Below are 21,260 nucleotides of genomic sequence, written 5' to 3'. Positions count from 1 at the left end.
GCTGGGGCGAGGGGGCCTCCAGCCCCCCAGTCCTCCTCCATGGGCTCCAGAGCCTTTCACAGCTCGTCCTGCTTGTGGAGTCAATGTGTCTGGCGTGCGAGGCCCTGGCCACCCACCCCATCTTATTCCACGATCCTCCTCTCTAGTCACTAAACCCAACTCAACATCCAGCCCCCATGTCTTCTCCCCGCTGTGCTCCGGTCTCAAACACCTTCCTCTCCCCCTTGGGCCGGGAGCTGTCCTCCCCACGTCTTCAGCACAACAGCCTCCCTGATGCCCCCCACACCCTAAACTGCAATTACTCTCTCCCCAGCCTCTGGGACATGCCTCATCCCAAGCGGCCTCTTGGCAGAGTCTGTCCCGGGCAGCTTGGCCCTCTGCATCCCCCAGGCATCCAGCAGACGTGTTTCCACTCTTTCCAAAGTCTACAGAGCACCTGGCATGCTCTGGGGCCTGGGCTGGGGGCTGTGATCAAAGCCTCAAGTGAGGTGAGAGTGGGCAGGAGATGATCGGGCATGAAGCAGGGTGGTGAGTGCAGAGGTCAGGACTGAGGGGCGGGGCAGCCTCTGACCTGACTGGACTTGGATTCCACCCTGGTTCCTGCTATGTGGGCTCCCCTGGTGGCTCAGCTGATAAAGAATCCACCCATGATGCGGGAGACCTGGGTTTGAACCCTGGGTTGGGAAGATCCCCTGGAGAAGGGAAAGGCTACCCACTTCAGTATTCTGGCCTGAAGAATTCCATGGACTATACAGTCCATGAGGTCGCAGAGTCAGACACGACTGAGCAACTTTCACTTTCACTTTCCCCACTATGTGACTTTGGGGCACTCGGTTCCCCTCACAGAGCCTCAGTGTCCTCATCTGTGAAATGGGCATCACGGCTCTGCCTCCCTCGAAGCAATGTGAGAGTTAAACGTGAGGGTGCCCGTGATGTGTCTGTTGAGGCTGGGTAGACAGTGGCGCCTAATAACTGCGGCTTCATGGTGGGGGTGGGGGAGACTCCTGGACAGATGGGGAAACCGCCCCAGGTCCTGCAGCTGGGAGGGCAAGAGCCAGGAGCCGCATGCAAGTGTTTGATCCCGACCACAAGCCCCGACCCTCAACGGAAGCTGTGAAGGTGGAGAGGGACCCCTGCCCCTGCTCCCATGACTGGGATCTCCCCCAGGGATGTCAGCGACTGGGGTCCCGGGGCCAAGCAGGCTGGGACTCTGACCCCGAATGCTCACCACCAGCCTGTGGCGTCTGCCCGGGGAAGCTGAGTGAATTGGATTATCAGATCTGAATCAATTAGACCAGGGCCTGGTGCAGGTCGGAGCCAGGCCAGACGGCTGACGCTCTGGACAGGCCGGGGGTGGGAGGTGGCTGGAGGGCCACCCAGGGTCCATGCCCTCCCCTGGGGCCGCTTAGTAGGGAGACCGACTCCTCTCACCCAGCTCTCGGCATCTCGGGGGCGGGAAGCATTACCTGCAGAAACCAGTCACCTTGGCTGGGAGCTGGGGCATCCTCAGAGGCTGGTGGAGGAACGGAGGAGGAAACGGGGGAAGAGGGGAGACCCCTACTTGCTGGGTTGTGGCCTCCCCCACCCCCCGTCAAAGCCCTGCAAGAGTCTCGAGAGGCTGAACTTTCAGCCTTTGATGGCTGGGGACACTGAAGCCGGGAGAGAACACCTTCACTGCTCCAGGTCAAACAGCCTGCCAAGTGGCAGGGCCCAGAGACGAACACTCCACCGGCTTCTGAAGCCGGGTCCTGGAGGCCCCCAGAGACAGGCCACCTGAGCTCTGCTTCCCTCATCTGCACGACGGGAACTCACTGGTATGAACCGGAGTGGAAGGAACAGACGTGGAAGACGCCGTCTAACCCGTGGGACCCCCACCCCCGCCAAGCACCCCGGCCCAGCCGTACCTTCAGCAGCCGCCCGCTGACCGTGCCCAGGAAGACCACGGTGTAGTTGCCCACACTGGCCACGGCCACGGAGGAGAGGCCCGGCGCTCGGAACACAGGCAAGGCCTTCAGCGGCTGCAGGACAGACAGCGGGTGCTGCAGGTGGGCAGCCCCACAGTCCAGCTGTTCCGGCTGCAGCTGCGAGAGAGACAGCACGTCAGACCGTGGTTCCAGAACCTTCTGCAGCTCTCAGTCCCCCGCGGCTGGCCGGAACCTCCGGCCGCCGCCTCTGAGCTTTCAAAGTCCTGCTCCTGCTCTGCGCTTGGCTCAGGCCCCAAGGCAAGCAGGAGCGCGTCTCGGAGCCCAGGTCGACCCCTGCCCTTGGCTTCAGTCATGGACCCCTAGCAGAGGGGTCTGTTCTGGGTACACAGAAGCTTGCCAGGAAGGGTCACGTGAGGGAGGCAAGAAGGCCCAGGGAGGCCAGCCTCTGCCCCAACTTACCTCCTGACACCCAAGAGGTGTCCCTCCTGTCTGGCTGGGTCTCCATAGCAACCATGGGGTTTTTTTTCCCTCCGCCCTCCACCAGATTCCTGCTCTGACTCCAGCAACCCCCACTCCCCAACAGGTTACTAGACAAAAGTTGAGGCCTCCCCAAACTGAGGCCCCAACACACATCCCTTCATCTGCCCATGTTACAGATGGGCAGGTCGAGGCCAAGGGTGTCCAAATGCACACTCCTGGCATCCACGTCAGCCCCAACTCACAGGGGCGGGATGACCTTTTGAAGGTTTCTTCTGCAATTTGCACAAAAACACAACACAGGCCTCCAGGAAGTGCCTCTGAGAAGGTGACTGTGCAAATCCACCAGGATGTGGACACAGGGTGGTTTAGGAGGGCGGATAGTAGGGATGGACAGGATAGAGTGCATCACCCAGCAGGGAGGGCCCAGCCCGGGCGACACCCCAGGTCCGCATGATGGTGAAGAAGGAGATTCTGGCTGAGAAAACTCACAGGGTGTCACGGGGCCTTTCCGATCAGATGGGTGCATAAACGTTAACAGTCACGACAGCAAATGCAGCACAGGCCACGTTTGCTGAGAACTGACCCTGCACCAGGCCTGTGGTTTGCTGAATCCTGGCCCCACTCTGAGATCCCACGGCACAGATGGGGTAACTGAGGCTCAGCAGGGACGTGGCCCGCTCCAGGTCACCGGCTGCGACGTCAGGCCACCAGGACTGAAGCGGGCAGGACTGGCTTTATGGCACGGCTTCAGAGAGAAGCTTTCCTCCCTTATCTGTGCTTTCCTGCAAGCCGAAGCCACCAATGATGTGCCCACATGGGTTTTGTACACAATCTCAGCTAGTGTTCAAAAGCAAACCATAAATACCGGGTCCTTCATTCCTGGAAAAATAAACACAGCTGAGCCCTAAGCCCAGAGATGGGGTGGGGCTGGGGAGGCCTCCGGGGCCACAACCCACCACAGGGTGGCCTTCCGCAGGAGAGTTAGGGGCGACCTGAGCAAGTCACGTCACTCCTCTGAGCCTCAGTTTACCAAGCTGTGAAGTGGGTACATCTCAGACTTCCCGGGTGAGTCCAGTGGTTGAGAATCTGCCTGCCAGTGCAGGTGAAACAGGTTCAATCCCTAGACTGGGAAGATCCCGGACACTTCGGAGCAACGGAGCCCGTGCGGCCCAACTACTGAACTTGTGGTCTAAAGCCTATGCTCTGCAACAAGAGAAGCCACCTCAACGCAAAGCCCCAGCACCACAACCAATTTCAGAAAGCCCGCGCGCAGCAACGAAGACCCAGCACAGCCAAAAACAAATACATAAATAACTTTGAAAAAATGTTAAAAAAAAAACCAAACAAACACTGATGCATCTCCAGCGCCTCCCCTACAGGCACCTGGAAAAGACAGCTCATTGTGGAGCGCCAGCATGCAGCGTGGCCCACGGTAAATGCCCCGGAAGTGTGAACTGACACTACTGCTGTTTCAGACGTGATGGTCCCTGACATGATTGTTACCAAGTGGAATTTAGGGGTAAATCATGCCTACCTCAAAAGCTTTCTCACCTGGACCCCCGGGACCACCTTAAGACAGCTGTCTTCCCATAAAGGAGGCTCTCCTGGCCTGCTCTCTGGGCTGACTCTGTCCTCAACATTTCCCCCTGGGATACAGCTGCAGAGCGAGCCCTGTAAAGGTGCAGAGGTCTCCTCTGCAGAGAGGTCTCAAACCATCCCTCTCTGATGGTTGACGCGATGCTGAGAATAAGCCTCACATCCTAAGCCTCCCTCACGCCCCTCCCAGGGGCCTGAGGAGCGGGCCCGTCCCTTACCCTCCCCTCTCCACTCCAGCCTCGGGCCTCGTCTCTGCCCCTCGGCCCAAGCTGGGTCCTGCCCCAGGGCCTTTGCACGTGCCAGTCTCTCTGCCTCAGATGCCGCCACCCAGACTGCCTTATCACTTTTTGCTCATCTTCCAGCTTTGGACCTACCCTACCTGACAGGGCCTGAGTTGGGGGACAGCCCTGGAAGGCGGCTGCCCGCTCCTTTCCCCAGGGCCCACCCCCTGCAATCCCGCGGCTGCGGGGAAGAGGTGAGGCAGCGAGCAGCCAGGAGAGTGGGCACCTGGGCCCCAGGCTTTCCACAAGGACGCCTTCCCCGGGGGTTGTGTAACTCCTCTTTCCTGGACATGGATGACGGGCGTCATTAAATAATACGTTGTTCTAAAATTAACGTTGCAAACCCTGGCCCAGGGGACGCAAGCTTCCGCCCTGCGTTCTGGGGGCAGGGGTTGGGTGGGAAGGGCCACCTGGGAGGCCCGGGGAACACCTTTGGGGTTTTCCGCAATGGGGATCCCCAGTCCAGCAGGGTGGGGGGTCCTGGGAACCACCTGGACCAGGGTGATTTGCCAGCCAGGGTGGCAGAGAGGGCCAGGTGGGGCGGCCTGGGAATCTGACTCTGGCCTGCCCGCCCCAAAGCGCAGAGCCATTAATTCTGCACCGAAGGAATTCTCTAAAAAGCCTTTCCTCTGACTTTTTTTTTTTCTTATCCTAAAAATAAAAAAAAAAAAAGTTTAAAGGAGAAGTCACCCGTTGGCTGCTCACTGCGGATTCTGTGATCTGAGGGGGAAGCTGGCTCCCGGCTGCCAGGGGAAATCACAAGGCTTCAACCGCCTCGAAAACGGAAGCTGGATACACACGTCCACCAGGCAGGCGAGCGAGGCCTCTGCTCTTGGGGGGATACGGCCCGGGAAAGGGGGTCAGCGGGCTCCGGGGACCTGGCGGCCGGCCGCCCGAGTGTGGCCTCAGCCGAACTCGGTCTCCAAGGGGTGGCAGTGGGCTCCAAGGTCCAAAATACCGCCTGCCCTGACCCTGTGACACGGCCTGAAATTCCTCCGTCAGCACCGGCCCGCCTTGGAGTCTCTCTCGGCCTTGGTCTTTCACAACACCATTCCCCGGGTGCAGGGGGAGGGCTGGGCGCCCACAGCAGCCTCCTCCAACCCACGGGGGCCACCTTCCCAGCGCAGGACTGGCCAGCCCCTCCCTGGCTCCTGGCCGCCCCGGGTGAGCTGGCTCCTGCCGGCGGCTCCGGCCTGGAGTCTCACTTCTCTCTCTGCCTCGCCCCTGGCTCCCACCACACTAGTCTGCCCTTTCTCAAATGTGGCCACGCTTTCCTCTCAGGGCAGCTGAACCTTCATAACGCTGTTCCTTCAGCAACCAACGCCCTTCCCAAACCTCTGAGCCCCTCGAATTCCCCCTTGGCCCTTCTAGTCCCCCTCGTCCTGACCCTTGCCGCTCCCTTTGCCGGGCGTGCCCAGGCAGCAAGCTTTCAGCCCGCCTTCAAGATGCAGCTCCAAAAAAAAAAAAAAGAAAGAAAAAAAGCCACCTCTCCCCTCCTCTGCACTGCTCACCACTTTGATTCCTCCATAAGCTCCTTTAGGGCAGAGACTGTGCTCTGGGTTTAACTAAAGAAAGGAAACTAATTTTGACTAAAGTGTGAATGACTGCATTCAGCTTCTTCTTTGCCAAGCAGAAATACTGAGAACACCACCGCCCATGCTGGGTGCTGGTGAACTGAAGGAAAAACAGGAGTCAACTGTATGTCGACGGTGTGTGTGACAACACAGGTCTTTGGGGCCAGGCAGCACCTGGCTGCTACTTCTGGTTCCTCTGAGAACCTCAGTTTATCCCTCTTGGAAATGGGATGAGCGGCAGGCGGCTGCTGGCCTCAGCTCTTTTCCAGGAGAGTAGAACACTCCCTCCCTTCTCAGGCTGGCTGGCTGCCTCCCGGGGCCAAAGCTCAGCTCTGCCCACTCTCACATTAGAGCGCTGACATATTGATTTCACTACCAACTGTAATTGTGTTGACTTTTTCTCCCCAGGAAGCCAGTGGAACAAGAGCATCCAGAGCCTGCTTCTCAGGCCTCCCGCCTCCTGCCCGCAGACCCCACCGAACCTCAGCCCCACGGCAGGTGGCTCCAAGGAGGATGAGGCGTCAACAGCCGACTACAAACCCCAGGGGTTCCGCCCCAGGTGTAGACGACACCGGCTGTGGGGCCTCTGTGTCTGGGAAATGGGGGGTCCCTTCCTGCCTCGAGGTTTTTGATTGCTATCGAACCCTGATCCTGGGAAGGTGAGGTTTCACCGCCGAGGAGCTGAAAGAACACAGTCACTTTGGGGCGTGAAGAGCAGGCGGCAGGGGGGCCTGCGCTCATCACAAGGGGCTGGGGGCTGGACCGAGACCCTCCCCAACTCTGACACAGCAGTCAGAAGGAGCCTCCACAACTGCAAAGCACTATATGCAGCGTGCATCGTTGCTTCAGTCGTGTCCGACTCAGTGTGACCCCATGGGCTGTAGCCCCCCAGGCTCCTCTGTCCGTGGGATTCTCCAGGCAAGAACACTGGAGTGGGTTGCCGTGCCCTCCTCCAGGGGATCATCGCAATGCAGGGATCAAACCTACGTCTCTTATGTCTCCTGCATTGGCAGGCGAGTTCTTTACCACTAGCACCCAAGGGAAGGGTACGCAGGAACTACCTGTACTGTCTTTATAACTTCCTGTAAACCTAAAGTTATTCCAAACTGAAAAGTTAAGGGAAAAAAAAAAGATGGGACATCCTTGGGGGTCCATCCTTCAGAACCCACCTTGCAATACAGAGGACGCAGGTTCGATCCCTGGTCAGGGAAGTAAGATACCACATGCTGCAGAGCAGCTAAGCCCACACACTGCTACTACTGAGTCTAAGTACCACAACTACAGAGTCCACGTATCGCAACAAAAGATCCTGCATGAAGCAAGAAGGAGCCCATGTACTGCGACTAAGACCCGATACAGATGAGTAACTAAATCAGTTTAAAAAAAAAAAAAGGAGGGACCTTCCTGGTGGTCCAGTGGTTAAGACTCCGAGCTCCCACTCCCACGGCACGAGTTCAATCCCTGGTCAGGGAACTAAAACCCCATGTGCCCAGCTGCGTGGCCATCAGAAAACAAATGAAAAAATGCAAAGCAGGTGGTGCCCCTCCCACAGCTCTACAGCCTTCAGGGGGTCCCCAGTGCCCTCAACAGAAACCCAAACTTTGCTCCCTCAAGGCCCTGGTGCACCTGGCCTGCCCCCTGTGGCTCCCCTCAACCCCTGCCCCGGCGGCTCCTTCTCCCTCAGTGTGGACAGGAGACGAGGGCCTGGGAGGGTGCCCTGAGGACAAGACTGGAGAAGCAGGAGCCGGCAGGGCCCAGCAGGGTAGCAGGGGAGGTCTAGTACTCTCACCTGGAGGAGTCCATGGACAGAGGACCTTGGCAGGCTACAGTCCGCAGGGCTGCAAAGTGAGTGAGTGACTAACACACATACACACACACACACACACACACACACACACACACAGCCTCAAAAGGCAGGCCTAGAAACGCACGCGCGCTGAACGCTGCTTCCCGCAGAGCTCAGGTGAGCAACCTCTCCCCCAAGCTTCCTCTGAAGGTCTGCGGTTAAAGGGGAAGTGTCCCTGAGGCCTCCAAGGGGGCCGGTTGGCTCCAGGTTTGAAGCCACCCCTGTGGCCCTCAAACCCAAACTCCTCCCAGCCATGTCAGCCTGAGAGGCCTCCTGGGACATGACCCCCCTGAGTGACCCTCCACAGAGCGTAAACTGAGGCATGGAAAACCTGGGCTACTGTGTGCGGGCCCTGGGAAGGGGCAGGACAGACCCAGCTCTGGGGGGGCTGGCTGGGGGTGTGGGGGGCTCTGGCAACAGCCCCCACACCAAGGAGGAGGCTGCCTGCCACCAGGAAAGGAAATACCAGCACCTCCCTGTTGGGAGTCAAGATGCTCACTTCCTGGGGCGGGGGACGTGGGGAGCAGGGTTGGAGAGAACTGCCAACCTGGCCAGAGGACAAGTCAGTCAGGAGGCCTGGCTCTGAGCCTGGGGGGAAAGTTGGGTAAACTGAGGCACGGAGTGGGCAGAGGCTCCCTTAGGACACACGGTGCAGTTATCCCGACCTGGCCTGAATCAGGCAGGAAAAACCGACCGATGGCAACGGGCACAACAGCTTGCATGCGCCCTTCCAAACTTCCGAGAGGCCCGCCTCGGTCTCCCTGACCCCCTGACCTCTGGAGCAGGTGGGTCACCCAGCGCCAAGGGCTGTGCGGATCAGCCAGCCGGGCCGCCCTGAGCACCACAGGTCCACCCACCCGCAACGGGCACCCCTGACCTGCCAGTCTGAAGGGACGGCCCCAGGCTGGGGTCAGAGGCCGGGCCACATTGCCAACCTACCGTGTGCAGGCGCTGAGCACACTCTCCCGGCGTGTTCCCATTTAACAGGCAGAGAAACTGAGGCTCCTAAAGTGCCAAGTCTCTCAACTCCCTGTGGGCTGTCCCACCCTCACTGAGCCTCCAAGTCCTCATCTGTGAAATGGGGACAGGCCCTGCACCCGCCACAGAGGCTCAGCTCACAGCAGCCCCCAATCCTGGGGGGCTAAAACGTTCCCAATTAGTTCTGCAGGCCACCGGGCAGAGACCAGAATGCCCGAGGACAGGAGGGCCTCCCCAGGAGCAGCCGCTCCCCAAAGTCAAGCATCGGAGGCTGGACCATCCATGCCGCTCTCGCCCGGGGCCTGCCTGGGAACTGCTGCCACGGCCGCTGACTCAAGCAGCCCTTGTTTTGTTAGCTGGACGCGGCCCCCCGGACACCCAGCTCCCCCTTCTCGAAGCTGTTTCTCATTCCGGCCCAGCCTGGCCGCGTTTCCAGCCCTCCCCCCCGGGTCCCAGAGGAGCCCAGGATGGGCTGGGCAGCCAGGATTCAGGCCAAGGTGGCGGGGGCGAGGGCTTGCAGGGTTTGGCGGGGTTGGATGGTTCGCCAGGGGGGGCGGGGCAGCTCCTCACCCTGGGGGGACGGGTTTGGGTCCCCACTCCTTCCCCTGAAGGGACGAGGGCCAGGAGGAGCAGGGAGCAGCTGTCTCTCCTGGGGACGCTGGGCCCTCCTCCTCCAAGGGCTGAGGGGGCCTGGAGGCTGGAACTCACACCCTCCTCCCCATCCCCCGGGGTGCTGGCCTGGGTCCCAGAGTCATCTTACAACGGCTTGTGACCGCAGCCCAGGGCAGCTGGGGGGGTGGGGGCGGGCCCTGAGCAAACATCTCTGGGCCGGGTCCCATGTGCTGGAGACACGGAGACATGTCCCTTCTCTCTAGCTGCCAGCATCCCAGTCCAGGGACCGACCCTCAACAGGGAAGGGACCACTTTACAGCTACAGCGACGCAGTAGCACCAGCAACACAACAAGAAAAAGCGGCGATGGTTTCCTGTGTGCAGAGACCTCTGTCTGGAGGACCTCACGGGCCCCTCACCAGATCCTCACGTGCTACTGCTACTGTACAGCAGAGGAAGCCAAGGCACAGAGAGGTCAAGTGACTTGCCCTGGGTCACACAGCCAGAAGAGCCGGACGTGAGCCTCACACCTAGGCAGGCTGGCTCCCGAACCCCACAGTCCCGCCACCCCCCTGCGCTGTTGGGGACCGCCAACAGCTGCTGGGAATTTGGCTGCTTGGAGCTGGAAAGGCCCTGGGTTGTGAGCTGGGGAAACTGGGGCCCATCAAGGAGCTGACCACCTCCAGAGGCTCCACCGCCTCCATCACAGATGGTGGAGGGCTCTGAGAGGGGCTGGGGGCGGAGGCGAGCGCCGATGGTGGCTGAGTTCCGTGCCCGGCCCGGCCTCCGCTTCAAGGCCTCTGCCCACGGCCCGCTCCCCCATTATTTACCGATCAGAGCAGAAAGCGCTCCATGATTAACGCCCCACCGGGGCCTCGTGGGGCCTCGTAATGGAGCTGCGAGCTTCCTCCCTCCCCCAGCGCGTGATTTATTGAATTTCAGGGTGACGGATGGTGGATGGGGCGGGGCGAGCCTCGCTGGCCCAGCCGATCGCAGGGGCACTGGCATCGCACTGGGGACCCAGGGCTGCCGGGGAGAGTGGGCGGCCCAGGGCCCTTCCAGGTGGTCTGCTGGGCTCAGCCCTGGCCCAACACGGGCTTTGGAGAGAAGGGAAGTGGCCGAGCTCCGGGGGCAGCTGGGATCCACATCCACGCGGCCAGTGCCAGGAGACCTCCCGGGCCTGTGCCCACGCGAGGGGACCAGCTGGTTTCCATGGCGACCCCCACGCCACTGGCAGAGCCGGAGGGGCCCTCGGGAGTCACCTGGTCCAGCCCCAGTGGGGGCTCCCACTGGCTCCAGGCAGGACTGATGCAGGGCCGGCAGCGCTGGGTCTGCTCCAGAGCCAGACCGCCTGTGTCTCACTCTTTCCCCAAGGCCTTGCTGGCTCCCCGCAGCCCACAGGACAGCGTCCAGACCCTTGGCCTACACCCCAGGCCTCACAGACTTCTCAGCTTCATCTCTGCCAGCCACCCAAGCCATGTTCTGCTGCATCTCTGGACCTCTGCCCCAGCCATGCCCTCTCCCTGGAAGGCCTCCCCCAGCCCTATCCGTCAAAGGCTCTGCTGCAATACCCCCCCCTCCAGGAAGCCCTCCCTGACTCTCTCAGATGAGGCTGGTCAGCGTGCAGCTCTGGCTTGGGTCTTCTACCTCCTGTCTTGATCTCCTGCCAGACCATCTGGGGGTTCCTGGAGGACAGGGGAAGAGGCTGATTCATCTCTTTTGAGGGGCTGCCGGGTAACAGAGCTGAGCCCCCCTCCCTGCCATGCTCCAGTGCACCCTCCACCAGGAGCACAGACAGGCAGGGCATGTTGCCTGGGAGGTCTGGTGGGCAAAGGTGGAGACGGCTGTGGTCATGGGGACAGGAGCCTTGCACCCCGGGGACCTGGTCCCAGCCTGGGACCATGCTGGGTATGCGAGTTCTCACCAGAACCCCAGCAGGGGAAGGACGTCCCTGGGTCTCAGGTCCTTCACCTTCAAGAGGGACCCACCCACCCCTTCCCACTGTGACCTTGAGGGCCTCTGCGGCTCACACCCATCAGGTCAGCGTTTTCAGAGCAAATAAGAAGGGAAGGTGATGAGCATGGACTCCGAAGCCCAACGCCTGCTCCACCGCCGTGTGACCTCAGGCAAGTCACTTTCCCTCCCTGGGCCTCTGTTTTCCCTTTCTGTAGCCTGGGGGTAATCCTAACCCCACTCTGTTTCTGGCAGGGTTAAAAAGATACACACCGCATGCGATTTGGCAAAGTGCCCAACAGAAAATAAGTTCCCAGGAAGCAACAACAATAAGATAATAATAACGATGCTGCTGCTGACGGAGGTTCTGGTGGCAGTGAGGGCTTTCCGGCCACCCCGCAGCCCAGTTCAGACTGGGAAACCGAGGCCCAGAAAGGGGAAGGGACCCTTCAGGCTCCTGTTCTGTACACACAGTGTCTGCTCTCTACCCTTCGGCAACCAGAACCCGGAACCCAGCCTGCTTCCTTCATCTCCATGGAATCCACCAGCCGTGGCAGTGGGCAAATCAGACTCCCGTAGAGGGAGATTCTGCAGGGCCCAAGCCGACGCACACACGGCCTCCGCTGGACTCCAGGCAGCCCTGTTCTCGTCGACGGCCGAGCCCACTTTACAGATGGGGAAATACAGGCCGGGAGGAGGACAGTGACTAGCTGGAGGCCACAGGGAGGAGGTGCAGAGGCAGGATTTGCATCCAGGGAGTCGGCACCAGGGTCCTGCACTGATCCATCCATGGCTCTGGGCGTGGCGGGGGCAGTGACATACCCTCCACCTTCCTAGGGAACTCCAGACCGTGAAGCGCTACCCTGCCCCAGGACACGGCACTGTCCGGGGCTGCGGTCACGGCGGAAAGCAACTGTCAAGGCACTCAAACCAACCACGCCTCTCACTCATGCTCCCAAAGGGCCAGGGCTAACAATCCCCTTCTCAGAGATGAGTGTTACCAGGTGCCTTCCCTGCTGCCCTGGCTTCCCCAGGAGACTCGATCAGCACCCCCAGCCCCCCAACTTGTGGTCTGGCCTCTGCAGACATCCTCGCCAGCCTCACGCTGCTCAGGAACTGAGTCACTGCAGCAGCGGCTCCCGGCTTCCATCTGGGGCCAGCTGGGAGGTGCTGTCACAGAGGGCGTTTCATGTCAATACAGAGACCCTCCCAAATTTCCCTGGGGTGTGGGGGTAACTGCAGACCCCTAGCTGAGAGCCCACAGCTAACGCGGGAGGACATCCACCGCGGACTCCAGAGCCAGCCAGCCAGCCAGTCTGCAGACCCTACTCTGTTAACCAGCTGTGTGAGACCCCGGGCCTCAGTTTTCCTATCTGTAAAGTGGGGATAACAGCACTCCCTGCCTCACAGGCTGGGGGCAGGGGCTGTGAGAGCAAACAGACTGGTGCCTCTGAAGGACCCACAGAGCTTCCTTCTCAGAAGCGGGAACGCAGCCGTGGTTCCTATTCAGCCCCAGAGAGCCGTGCACACAGCCCTCAGGCCCACCGGACGTGCAGCGCCTGCACCACCAATAGCAGCAGTGCCAGGCCGGGTTTATTTTGGCGTGCGCCTCCCGCCAGGGAGCTTGGCCTGGGGGGCCCCGACACTCCCCTCTCTCCCCACCCCCCCGCACCCCGCTCACCTGCAGGGCCTGGTTTGGCCCTTCTCCTCCCGCCTCTGAGCGCTCCCTGCCCCAGTGGCTATTCCACACTGAGCACACTTTTCCCAGAGGTACTTCTCTTCTGGTACCAGAACCTCCGCCTGCCATGGCCTGAGTGCTTCCTGTGAGATTTCAGTTCAGGAGGAGACACTGTTCCATTTGACCAGGAGAACACGTGGGGCCCAGGAAAGGTAAATGACTTACTCTGGGTCACACAGTTACAGGCAGGAGGAAGACGACTCACATCAGCTTTACCCTAGTGTACCTGGCAGTCAGGACTGATGACGGGCCCTGGGCAGAGAGGTATGGTATCCATCTCCTGGCCCAGGAACCCGTCTGTCTCTCTAGGCTAGAAGGCCATTCTGCCAACCCTGCTGGAACCCCCATCCTAAGTCCCACCCGGTGTCTCTGCTCATACCCTCGACCACAGGGAGCTCACTCCCAGCCTCCAGCCCAACTCCAAATGGAAAGCCATCTTGCAAGCTTATCTCCCTCCACCTCCACCCTCTATTTCAGCCCCTAAATCGGTTCAGAAAACGCCTTCTTGACAACGGGCACCCACCCACTGCATGCCAGTTTAAAACCGCCTGAGCGTTTTTTTCCACCTTTACTATAAAAAGACACCTTGAAAATGCAACATTGACATTTCCCTGTTGGTTTTCTTTTTGATTTTAAAACACCGAACCCTTCAGTCATTCAAAGGTTGAAGGGAAAGACCCAGGGAAGGGAGCTGGACTCAGCCTGCCCTCACCGTGCTGGGCGGCTCTGTGCCTCAGTTTCCCTACCGACAGCACGAGGCGACCTCCCGTCCCACTTTCAAACCGCATTCACGAAGTGAGGGAAGGGATCCGATCTACACGCGATGGAGGCTCATTCCCTCCCTCACTTTCTCAAGACAGTCCAAAGACCCAAATATGCCCAAAGCAATCAGTGACAAAGCTGAGGGCCTCTGAAGCCTGGGGGCCAAGGTTCCCCACCTCTTCATCATCTTCAAGGTGGCGGGCAAGGGGCAGAGCCTGCCAGGAGAGAAGCTGGAATGTCCGAGGCTACCCCAACTGGGGCTCTGGGGTTCCAGGCCCTGAAGGAAAGAGCACGAGGGTCGGGTATCCAGAGGCCTGGAGGAGCCACCCGGCTTGGGGGTCAGACATCCCCAGAGAGGAGATGGGAGACCAGGGGCTGGCCCACGTGGTCATCCCCACAGAGGCCCCCTGCTGCTGCGGCAGTCAGGCCCGAGGGGGTTGGGAAGGAGATGGACTCCAGGCCCCTGGTACTCACCCCCGCCCCGACCAAACTCACTCTCTCCCCCAGAGGCACCCGTCTCAGCCCCTACCCCGCTTTCCACACCAGCGCTGGGCTGGACAGGGCCGCTCCCTCCTCCATCCTGTCTGTCCCCACCTCTGGGGCATGCGAACCTGTCCAGAGGTCCCTGCTTCCCTCCATGCCCTCAGACCAGGCCCTCCAGGCCGCTCACACCCGTCCCCCAGGAACAAGGCCCGGCTGGCTGCCCCCACGGCTGCCCCAGTGTCTGCCACAGGGCCCAGCACGCAGTAGGTGCTTAAGAAATATGTGCAAATACAGGAGGGACCCACTTGCCTGCAAGATGGCACCAACCTCCTTCCTTCTCACCCTGCTTCTCCTCTGTCCTTCTCAACTAGCAACTTTCTAAACTAGCTCCTAATTATTAAATATAGCCCTAGTAGCTGCAAGCACCTGCGCCAGCACGCTGCTGGGGCCTCACCTGTGGCATCTTATTTAATCCCGCCGCAGTCCTGGAAGGGAGGTACTTTTGTTACCGCTCCCATTCTACAGGCAGGGAAACTGAGATGCTCCTTCAGATTGGATGCTCTGGCTGAAGCCCTCAGAGTCCCCCCACTCCCCCACCTCGTGTCCCCAGGACACAGCCGCGCCTAGGGGAGGCCAGCCTACTCCCCAGCCCAGCTCACACTTCCCGATCCCCGCCCCGGCACACTGCTCACCCTGCACAGCCCCAGCCCGCCTTGCCGCTCCAGGCCCCTGGACCTGTGACCCTTGACCTGGACCCGTTCCTTCTTCTCCTGCCCTCTTCACGAGCCCAACTCCTGTTCGCCCACCCACCTGTGCTTTGACACCACCCTCCCCGGAAGCCCCTCTGTGCTCCCCCATCACAGCGCCTATGCCCCGGCCATGTGTCTGGCCCTCCGCTCACCTAGCTCGCACGAGAGCAGACGGTGAGGGAGCCTCCACTGGGCCCCAGCGCACAGCGACACCGCAGGGACTTAGGCAATGTTTACTGGGTCTTCAAGGTTGCAGAATAAGCCAGGAGAGGTCACTGGTTGATGTCCAGGACTAAGCTCAGACGTGCTTCTAACACCCCAGGGGTAGTAATAACCGGAACAGCACATATCTGCCAGGCCCCCGCTGTGTGCTGTGTACTGAAAACTAACTCATTTGGTCCTTATCAATCCTTAGAGATGAGGGTTGACTGTTGGAAGGCATCACCGACTCAATCAACATGAGTTTAAGCAAGCTCCGGAAGTTGGTGATGGACAGGGAGGCCTGGCGTGCTGCAGTCCATGGGGTCACAAAGAGTCAGACACGACTGAGCGACTGAACTGAATCCTTAGCGATCTAAGGTCCCCACTTTACAGATGAGGCAACTAAGCCTCAGAGAGATGAAGCCACTTGTCAAGGTCACACAGCTGGGAAGCAGCAAGAGCAGGATTTAACCCAGTGTGCGAAGTCCACATCCTTAGCTTGTAAGGGGGGAGCGGGCAAGAATAACCACTGCCCCCCGCCCCCCGGTGCTAGAGGTCTGGACCGGGGACCCTGCACACATCTGGGAGCGGCCCTGGCCTGTGCCCACAGCTGGGCACGGGGAAGGGAGACGGGTGTGGAGGACGCAGGGAGAGTGCCAGGCAGGGCCAGGAATCAGCCCCACTCTGGGATGGCAAGGAGGCCCTGGGCCACTCTGTCCCTGGGGCGGTGTCCCTGCAGAGGCCCTGCCCCCCAGGAAAGGGAAGCCCCAACCCCCTTCAGCAGAGTGACTCACGGCAGCAGGCCAGGCCAGGCTGGGGACGAGGGACCGTGGGAACCAGGGCGGCTCCTGCTGGAGGGGGAAGGGAGGCTGCGGCCTGAGGAATCCCACAGATTGCTCACACCGTGGGCCCGGATGGCCGCGCAGGCCTGGAAAGGACCTTCCAACAGGGTCTCCCCTCCAGGAATCAGGGAGACTCCCCATTCCCCTCCTGCAGCTCTGAGACCCACCCCTGACACAAAGCTTGTGTCCCACAGCCCAGCAGAGCTCGAGGATTTCGGGAAGGGGAAGAGTGGATGTCCTGAGCACGGCGCTGGGCGGCTGCCGGCTCCCGATCCGCCTGCCCTGCTCACCCACCGTGACCTTCACTTTCAGGGCAGCCGGCCAGCCGGGTGGTGGGCACTGGTGGGCGCCAGGGCGGGGGCCGGCCCAGCTGCAGCGAAGGAATCTGTGTTTTCTCAAAGCTCCAGTACTGGGCACACCCACGGAGGGAATAATTCATCTCGTGACCAGCTTGCTGACCAGCCCCAGGGAGGGCTCCTTCCCGTCCTCTCCAGGGAAAGCTGAGAAGTTGAGGCTTGGAGGGGAGCGGCCAGGGGTCCCCTGACTCAGCTGGGGATGGAGAACGCGAAAAAGGCACGGGGGTCCACCTCCAGGGCCCCCTGAAGAAGGGACCCCTTGCTGGCTGGCTCCCTTGAGGACCACACAATTCCCTCCAGGGCCCTTGTGTCGCGTTCACCCCAGATCAACACAGACATCGAACCCCCAGCCTGGACACCCCCTCGCCCCCGCCAAGCCTGGCCCCAGGTGCCTGGGCCGCCTCCCCGCCACCACCACTGCTGGGGTACCTGACCCTGCCCCTTCCCTCCAGCTCCCCACTCGGGCGCTACACACAGTCCTGCTCGCCTCCCTCCCCTCCTGGAGTGGCAGCTCCCCACCCCAGCCACCCCAACTCCTCCTTGGACACACACACACACACACTCTGAGCTCTAGGCCACACAGCCTGGACCCAGATCCTGCCTCTGCTCCTCCTAAGCTGTGTGATCTGCAGCAAGTTACTTAACCTCCCCGGGCCTCAGTTGCTTCATCCGTAAAACGGGGATGGGAACAGAGCCTACTTGAGAGGACTGCTGTTTGAACAGAGTCACGCTCTTGTGATGTGCTTAGTAGGCGAAACCCCACGCCTGGTGCACGCTAAACGCTCAGTAAAGGCACGCTGTTGCCAACCGGCAGCCTCCCTGGAGCACTAATGGGTTCCCAAATGCCAGGGTCCATGTGCCGCCCACACTTGACTGCCTCCACTCCCGCGTCACCCAGCTCAGTGACACACGGGTCTGGTGCACACACTCATTCCTCTCCCTGACCCCCCCACCAGCAGGGCCCTGGCACACACCTGCCACACCCATGCACACATCTGCCAGCTCGCAAAGGCGGCTCTGAGGGGCCCACACGGCCGGCCCCGAACACACCTTGGGCAGACACGGCACTCACACGCTGTGCCCTCAGCCCACTGCTACGACCCTCACTTGCACACCCAAGTCTCTTCGGAACATGTCTTGCAGACACCTCTTTAGAAGATATGCCCCTCTGGCTCTCGTCAGCACACACTTGGGCACTCACCCACAATGGTATCAGCCCTGCACACCTAGACACGTGCACCTGTAAGGGAGCACTCCTATGGACGGCCCAACGGGCTCACACCATATTCAGGCCAGTGCCCCCCACCTCGGCTGATACCTGTATCCTCAGGTCATCACCGGGGTTTCCACAAAAGCACCTGGGGCGCAGAGTTCACACTTGGGTCCCCATACACGCACATCTGGGTCGAGGTACGCTCACACGTGGGACCCGCTCAGCTGCACAACCTGCTGGGTTACCCGCCCGCCCTCCCGCCGGCGCCCTGGGACGGTCCCCGAGCCCCGGCTGCCTGGGCGTCCTACCTGGATGTTGCGCTTGCGTTCGCAGGCCGGCCCGGTGCCCTGCACCACGCTGTCGAGCACGGCCACCACGTCGGGTGCAGGATCTACAAAGCAGGCGGTGCGCGCGGCGCGGATTGCGGCTTGCACGTCGGCGAAGCGGAAGGCGCAGAGCGCGGCGGGAGCCGCGCGGGCCGCCGGGGTCCCCTGCGGCCGCTCGAAGACCGCGAAGAGCAGCTCGCGCGTGGGGAAGACGGACACCAGGCGGCTGTAGAGGTCGCCGCGGCCCGCGCCGCCCGCGCACTGCAAGCCCAGCTGGATGTAGGACTCCGTGAGCTTCTTGGCGTCGCCGCCGGCGCCGCGGGGCAGGCAGATGCGCGCCAGCAGGCTCCGCGCCTGGCTCTCCTTGTCGCCTGCGCGCGCCTCGCTGTTGAGCGCCAGGTACGCGTAGGTCTGCGCGCCGGGTCGCGGGTCGGGAGGGTGCAGGAAGGCGCGGACGAAGCCCAGCTTGTGCTGCTCCTTGGCGCCCTGCTTGATCTTGAGAATGTTGTCGTCGGAGGGGTTGAGGTCGAAGGTGAAGAGCTTGGCCAGGTCGCCGCGCGCGTCCAGGGAGCGGATGGCGATCTCGGGCGTGTTCTCGAAGCGGTGGTCCTCCAGGCTGCGGTTGCGCGGGAAGAAGGCGCTGCCGTAGCCCGTGTACGTGGCGCCCACGAGCAGGCGGCTGCCCCCGGCGCCGGCCGCCGGCGGCAGGAGCAGCCCCACGGTGGACGCGTTGGGGTGGTTGGCCGCCACGTTCAGCATGCTGGGGAACACCGTGACGGGCGCGGCGGGCGGCGCGGCGGGCGGGAAGGGCACGGCCACCGCCGAGATGTTGCCCCGCCGCCGCAGCTGGCAGAAGCCCTGGTAGATGGAGCCACACACGACCACCAGGCCCTGGCCCGGGTCCAGCTGCAGGATCTTGTTGTAGTTGTCGGTGAGGCGCCGCGGGTGCTCGCACGAGGCCTGGGGGAGCTGCGGGGCGTGACACAGCGGGCTGTCGGCCACCGGGCCCACGGCCGCCTCGGCTTCCAGGCTCAGGTTGGCGCCCGACAGCTGGTAGAGGCGGTTGACGGCCGCCAAGTACACGGTCCCCGCCGCGCCGTCCAGGGCGAAGTTGTTGGTGGGCGTGGGCGAGGGGAACCGGCGCTGGATCTCCAGGGCGCCGATCCGGGCCGCCCCCAGGAGCAGCAGCAGCCAAAGCAGCAGCGGCGGCGGCGGGCACTGCGGGGCCCGGAATGGCGGGCGCGGCGGCAGGGGGCTGGCCGCGGCGGCCCGGGCGCTAAGGGGTGCGCCGCCCGCGGCGCGACGAGCCATCCGGGCGTGCGCGGGCTGCGCGGCACGGCGAGTGCATGGGGCGCGGCGCGGCCGGGAGCCGGGAGCCCGGAGGCGGCAGGAGGCGGGGGGCGGGCCCGGGCCGCGAGGCGCGCTTCCTGCCCGCGCCAGCCAGCCAGCCGCCCCCGGCCCCGGCGCCCCGGCCCGGCTCCGTCGCTCCGCGCAACTCGGGGGCGGGGCGGGGGCGGCTCCGCCGCGGACACGCCCTCGGGCCCCGCCCCCGCCGCGCCCCGCCCGGCCGCGCCCCGCCTCCCGGGCCCCCTCCCGGCCCCAGGCCCAGCTCCCGCACGCACTCTGGGTCCCCCCGCCCCTGGCGGCCCGGGCCTCGCCCCACCGGGCCCCGCTCGGCTGTCGGTGGGTCGGCTGCCCGGCGGCCTGCACGACCCTCTCGCGCGGCACCCGGAGCTGCCCCCGCCTCCGTCGCTGATTGCTTGAGTTCCTTCTCCCTCTTGGCTGCCTTGGCCTGTCTGTCGTGCTTTATTTTTTCTTTCTCTTTTCTCCCATCTCTTTTTCTGTATCTGTCTTTCTCGCTGAATGTCTCTCGGCGTCTCCCTGTCTCTGCGTGGCCCGCCCCCCACCCCAACTCCATGCGTGCCGTCTCTCCTTTTCTCGGTCTCTGCTTCACCCACCCTCCCCTGTTCTGTCCTGGTGGCTCCCTCTGCGCCCGCCCCGTCGGGCCCTCTGTCTCCCTGGAGCCCTCTGCCCCGTCTCGTCCACCTCTGTCCACCCTCCTCATCCCCGTCCTCCTGGTCTCTCCCCATCTCACACTCCAGTCTCCTTCACAGGATATACTGCCCAGGCCTCAAACCCCAGAGCCTGGGCACCCGCAGGTCAGTTGGACAGGGGCACCACCCCCTCAGATTCCATGATCTCCAGCCCAGAAGGGGCCTTGACCAGTGCACAGATCAGGGGAAAGCACAGAGGTACTATTTTAGGACCGTTCAGAGCCCAGGGCACCCAGAGTGGGGCCTTGGTCCTGGTTGGGGGGATGGGTGGTGTGATGGCCCCAGGAGGCCCACAGGGTGGAAGCTGCCCTTCCACCCACTTTATTCAGAACTCTAGGAGGATCTAAAATCCCCCCAAATTTAGGGGAAGATCAGCCACATGTGGGGCTCCCCTGGTGGTACAGTGGTAAAGAATCCGCCTGCCAGTGCAAGAGAGCCGGGCTTGATCCCTGGACTGGGAAGAGGAGGAGGCCATGGCAACCCACTCCAGTATTCTGGCCTGGAGAATCCCACGCACAGAGGAGCCTGGCGGGCTACGGTCCATGGGGTCACAGGGAGTTGGACACAACTGAAGCGAGTTAGCACGCTTGCTTGTGGGCACAGCCACAGGTAAGCCGGCCCTGGGCTTGCTTCTCCTTTCACGTGGGAGAAGCAGGTGGGCACTGGGGGCAACAGTGGGCAGCGATGACGACAGGTCATGGGGCCTGCACGAGGCGCACACGTGGCAGCTGACCACTGCCAGCGCCCAAGCAAGGCTCGCCCCCTGCCATATGCCATACCAAGCACATTCTGACTCACTCGGCCCTCGCAGCCGCCTCTGACACTGCTCAGATTACTGTCCCACCTTACAGATTCAGAGCCTGAGGCCCCAGGGGTGCACGGACTGGCTCCAGACCCACAGCTCCTAAGGAGCAGAGCTATGATGTTTGAAAGCCCCATCTGCAGGCTCCGAACCCCACCCAACTCTCCCCGGCCAGCTCCAGCCTCTCAGAACTGGGTGGGGGGAGCATAGCCTCCCTCACCTGTTCCCACCTGGCCAGGAAGGAAGGATGGCGGGGGCTGTTTCTCGGGGCCCCACGGGGCAGGCAGGAAAGGCCAGGCTGACAGCAGGCCCCCCACTTCCCCAAACGGCCCGGCTTCCTGCCGTCAGGATGTGCGCATCAGCCTGCCTCTTTCCAAGCCCTCGGATGGGTCTGACCGCCGCCCTGACAGCCAGCCGGGAGCACTCCACGCAGGAAGCCAGAGGTTCTGCTTTGGGGCCCCATCCCCCGCCCCCGGGGCTCAAGGCCGCT

General features: G+C 62.1%; 1 protein-coding gene across 1 annotated transcript in view; it reads right to left on the bottom strand.

Annotated features, from left to right (window-relative positions):
* The window catches only part of PLXND1 (plexin D1), a 49,104-nt gene extending 29,839 nt beyond the window's left edge, over positions 1 to 19,265 (bottom strand). Inside the window, exons 1-2 of the mRNA XM_019984142.2 lie at positions 17,897 to 19,265; positions 1,905 to 2,081 (exon numbers count right to left, since the gene is read on the bottom strand). Coding sequence (XP_019839701.2) covers positions 1,905 to 2,081; positions 17,897 to 19,225 — 1,506 coding nt within the window. The 5' untranslated portion in view covers positions 19,226 to 19,265. The remainder of the gene's footprint in view (positions 1 to 1,904; positions 2,082 to 17,896) is intronic.
* Positions 19,266 to 21,260: the final 1,995 nt, after the last annotated feature.

The sequence above is a fragment of the Bos indicus genome, chromosome 22 (genome assembly GCF_029378745.1).
Source record: "Bos indicus isolate NIAB-ARS_2022 breed Sahiwal x Tharparkar chromosome 22, NIAB-ARS_B.indTharparkar_mat_pri_1.0, whole genome shotgun sequence".
NCBI classification, from domain to species: Eukaryota; Metazoa; Chordata; class Mammalia; order Artiodactyla; family Bovidae; genus Bos; species Bos indicus.
The sequence above is the reverse complement of the archived record's forward strand: the minus strand, read 5'-3'. Positions and strand labels throughout refer to the sequence as shown.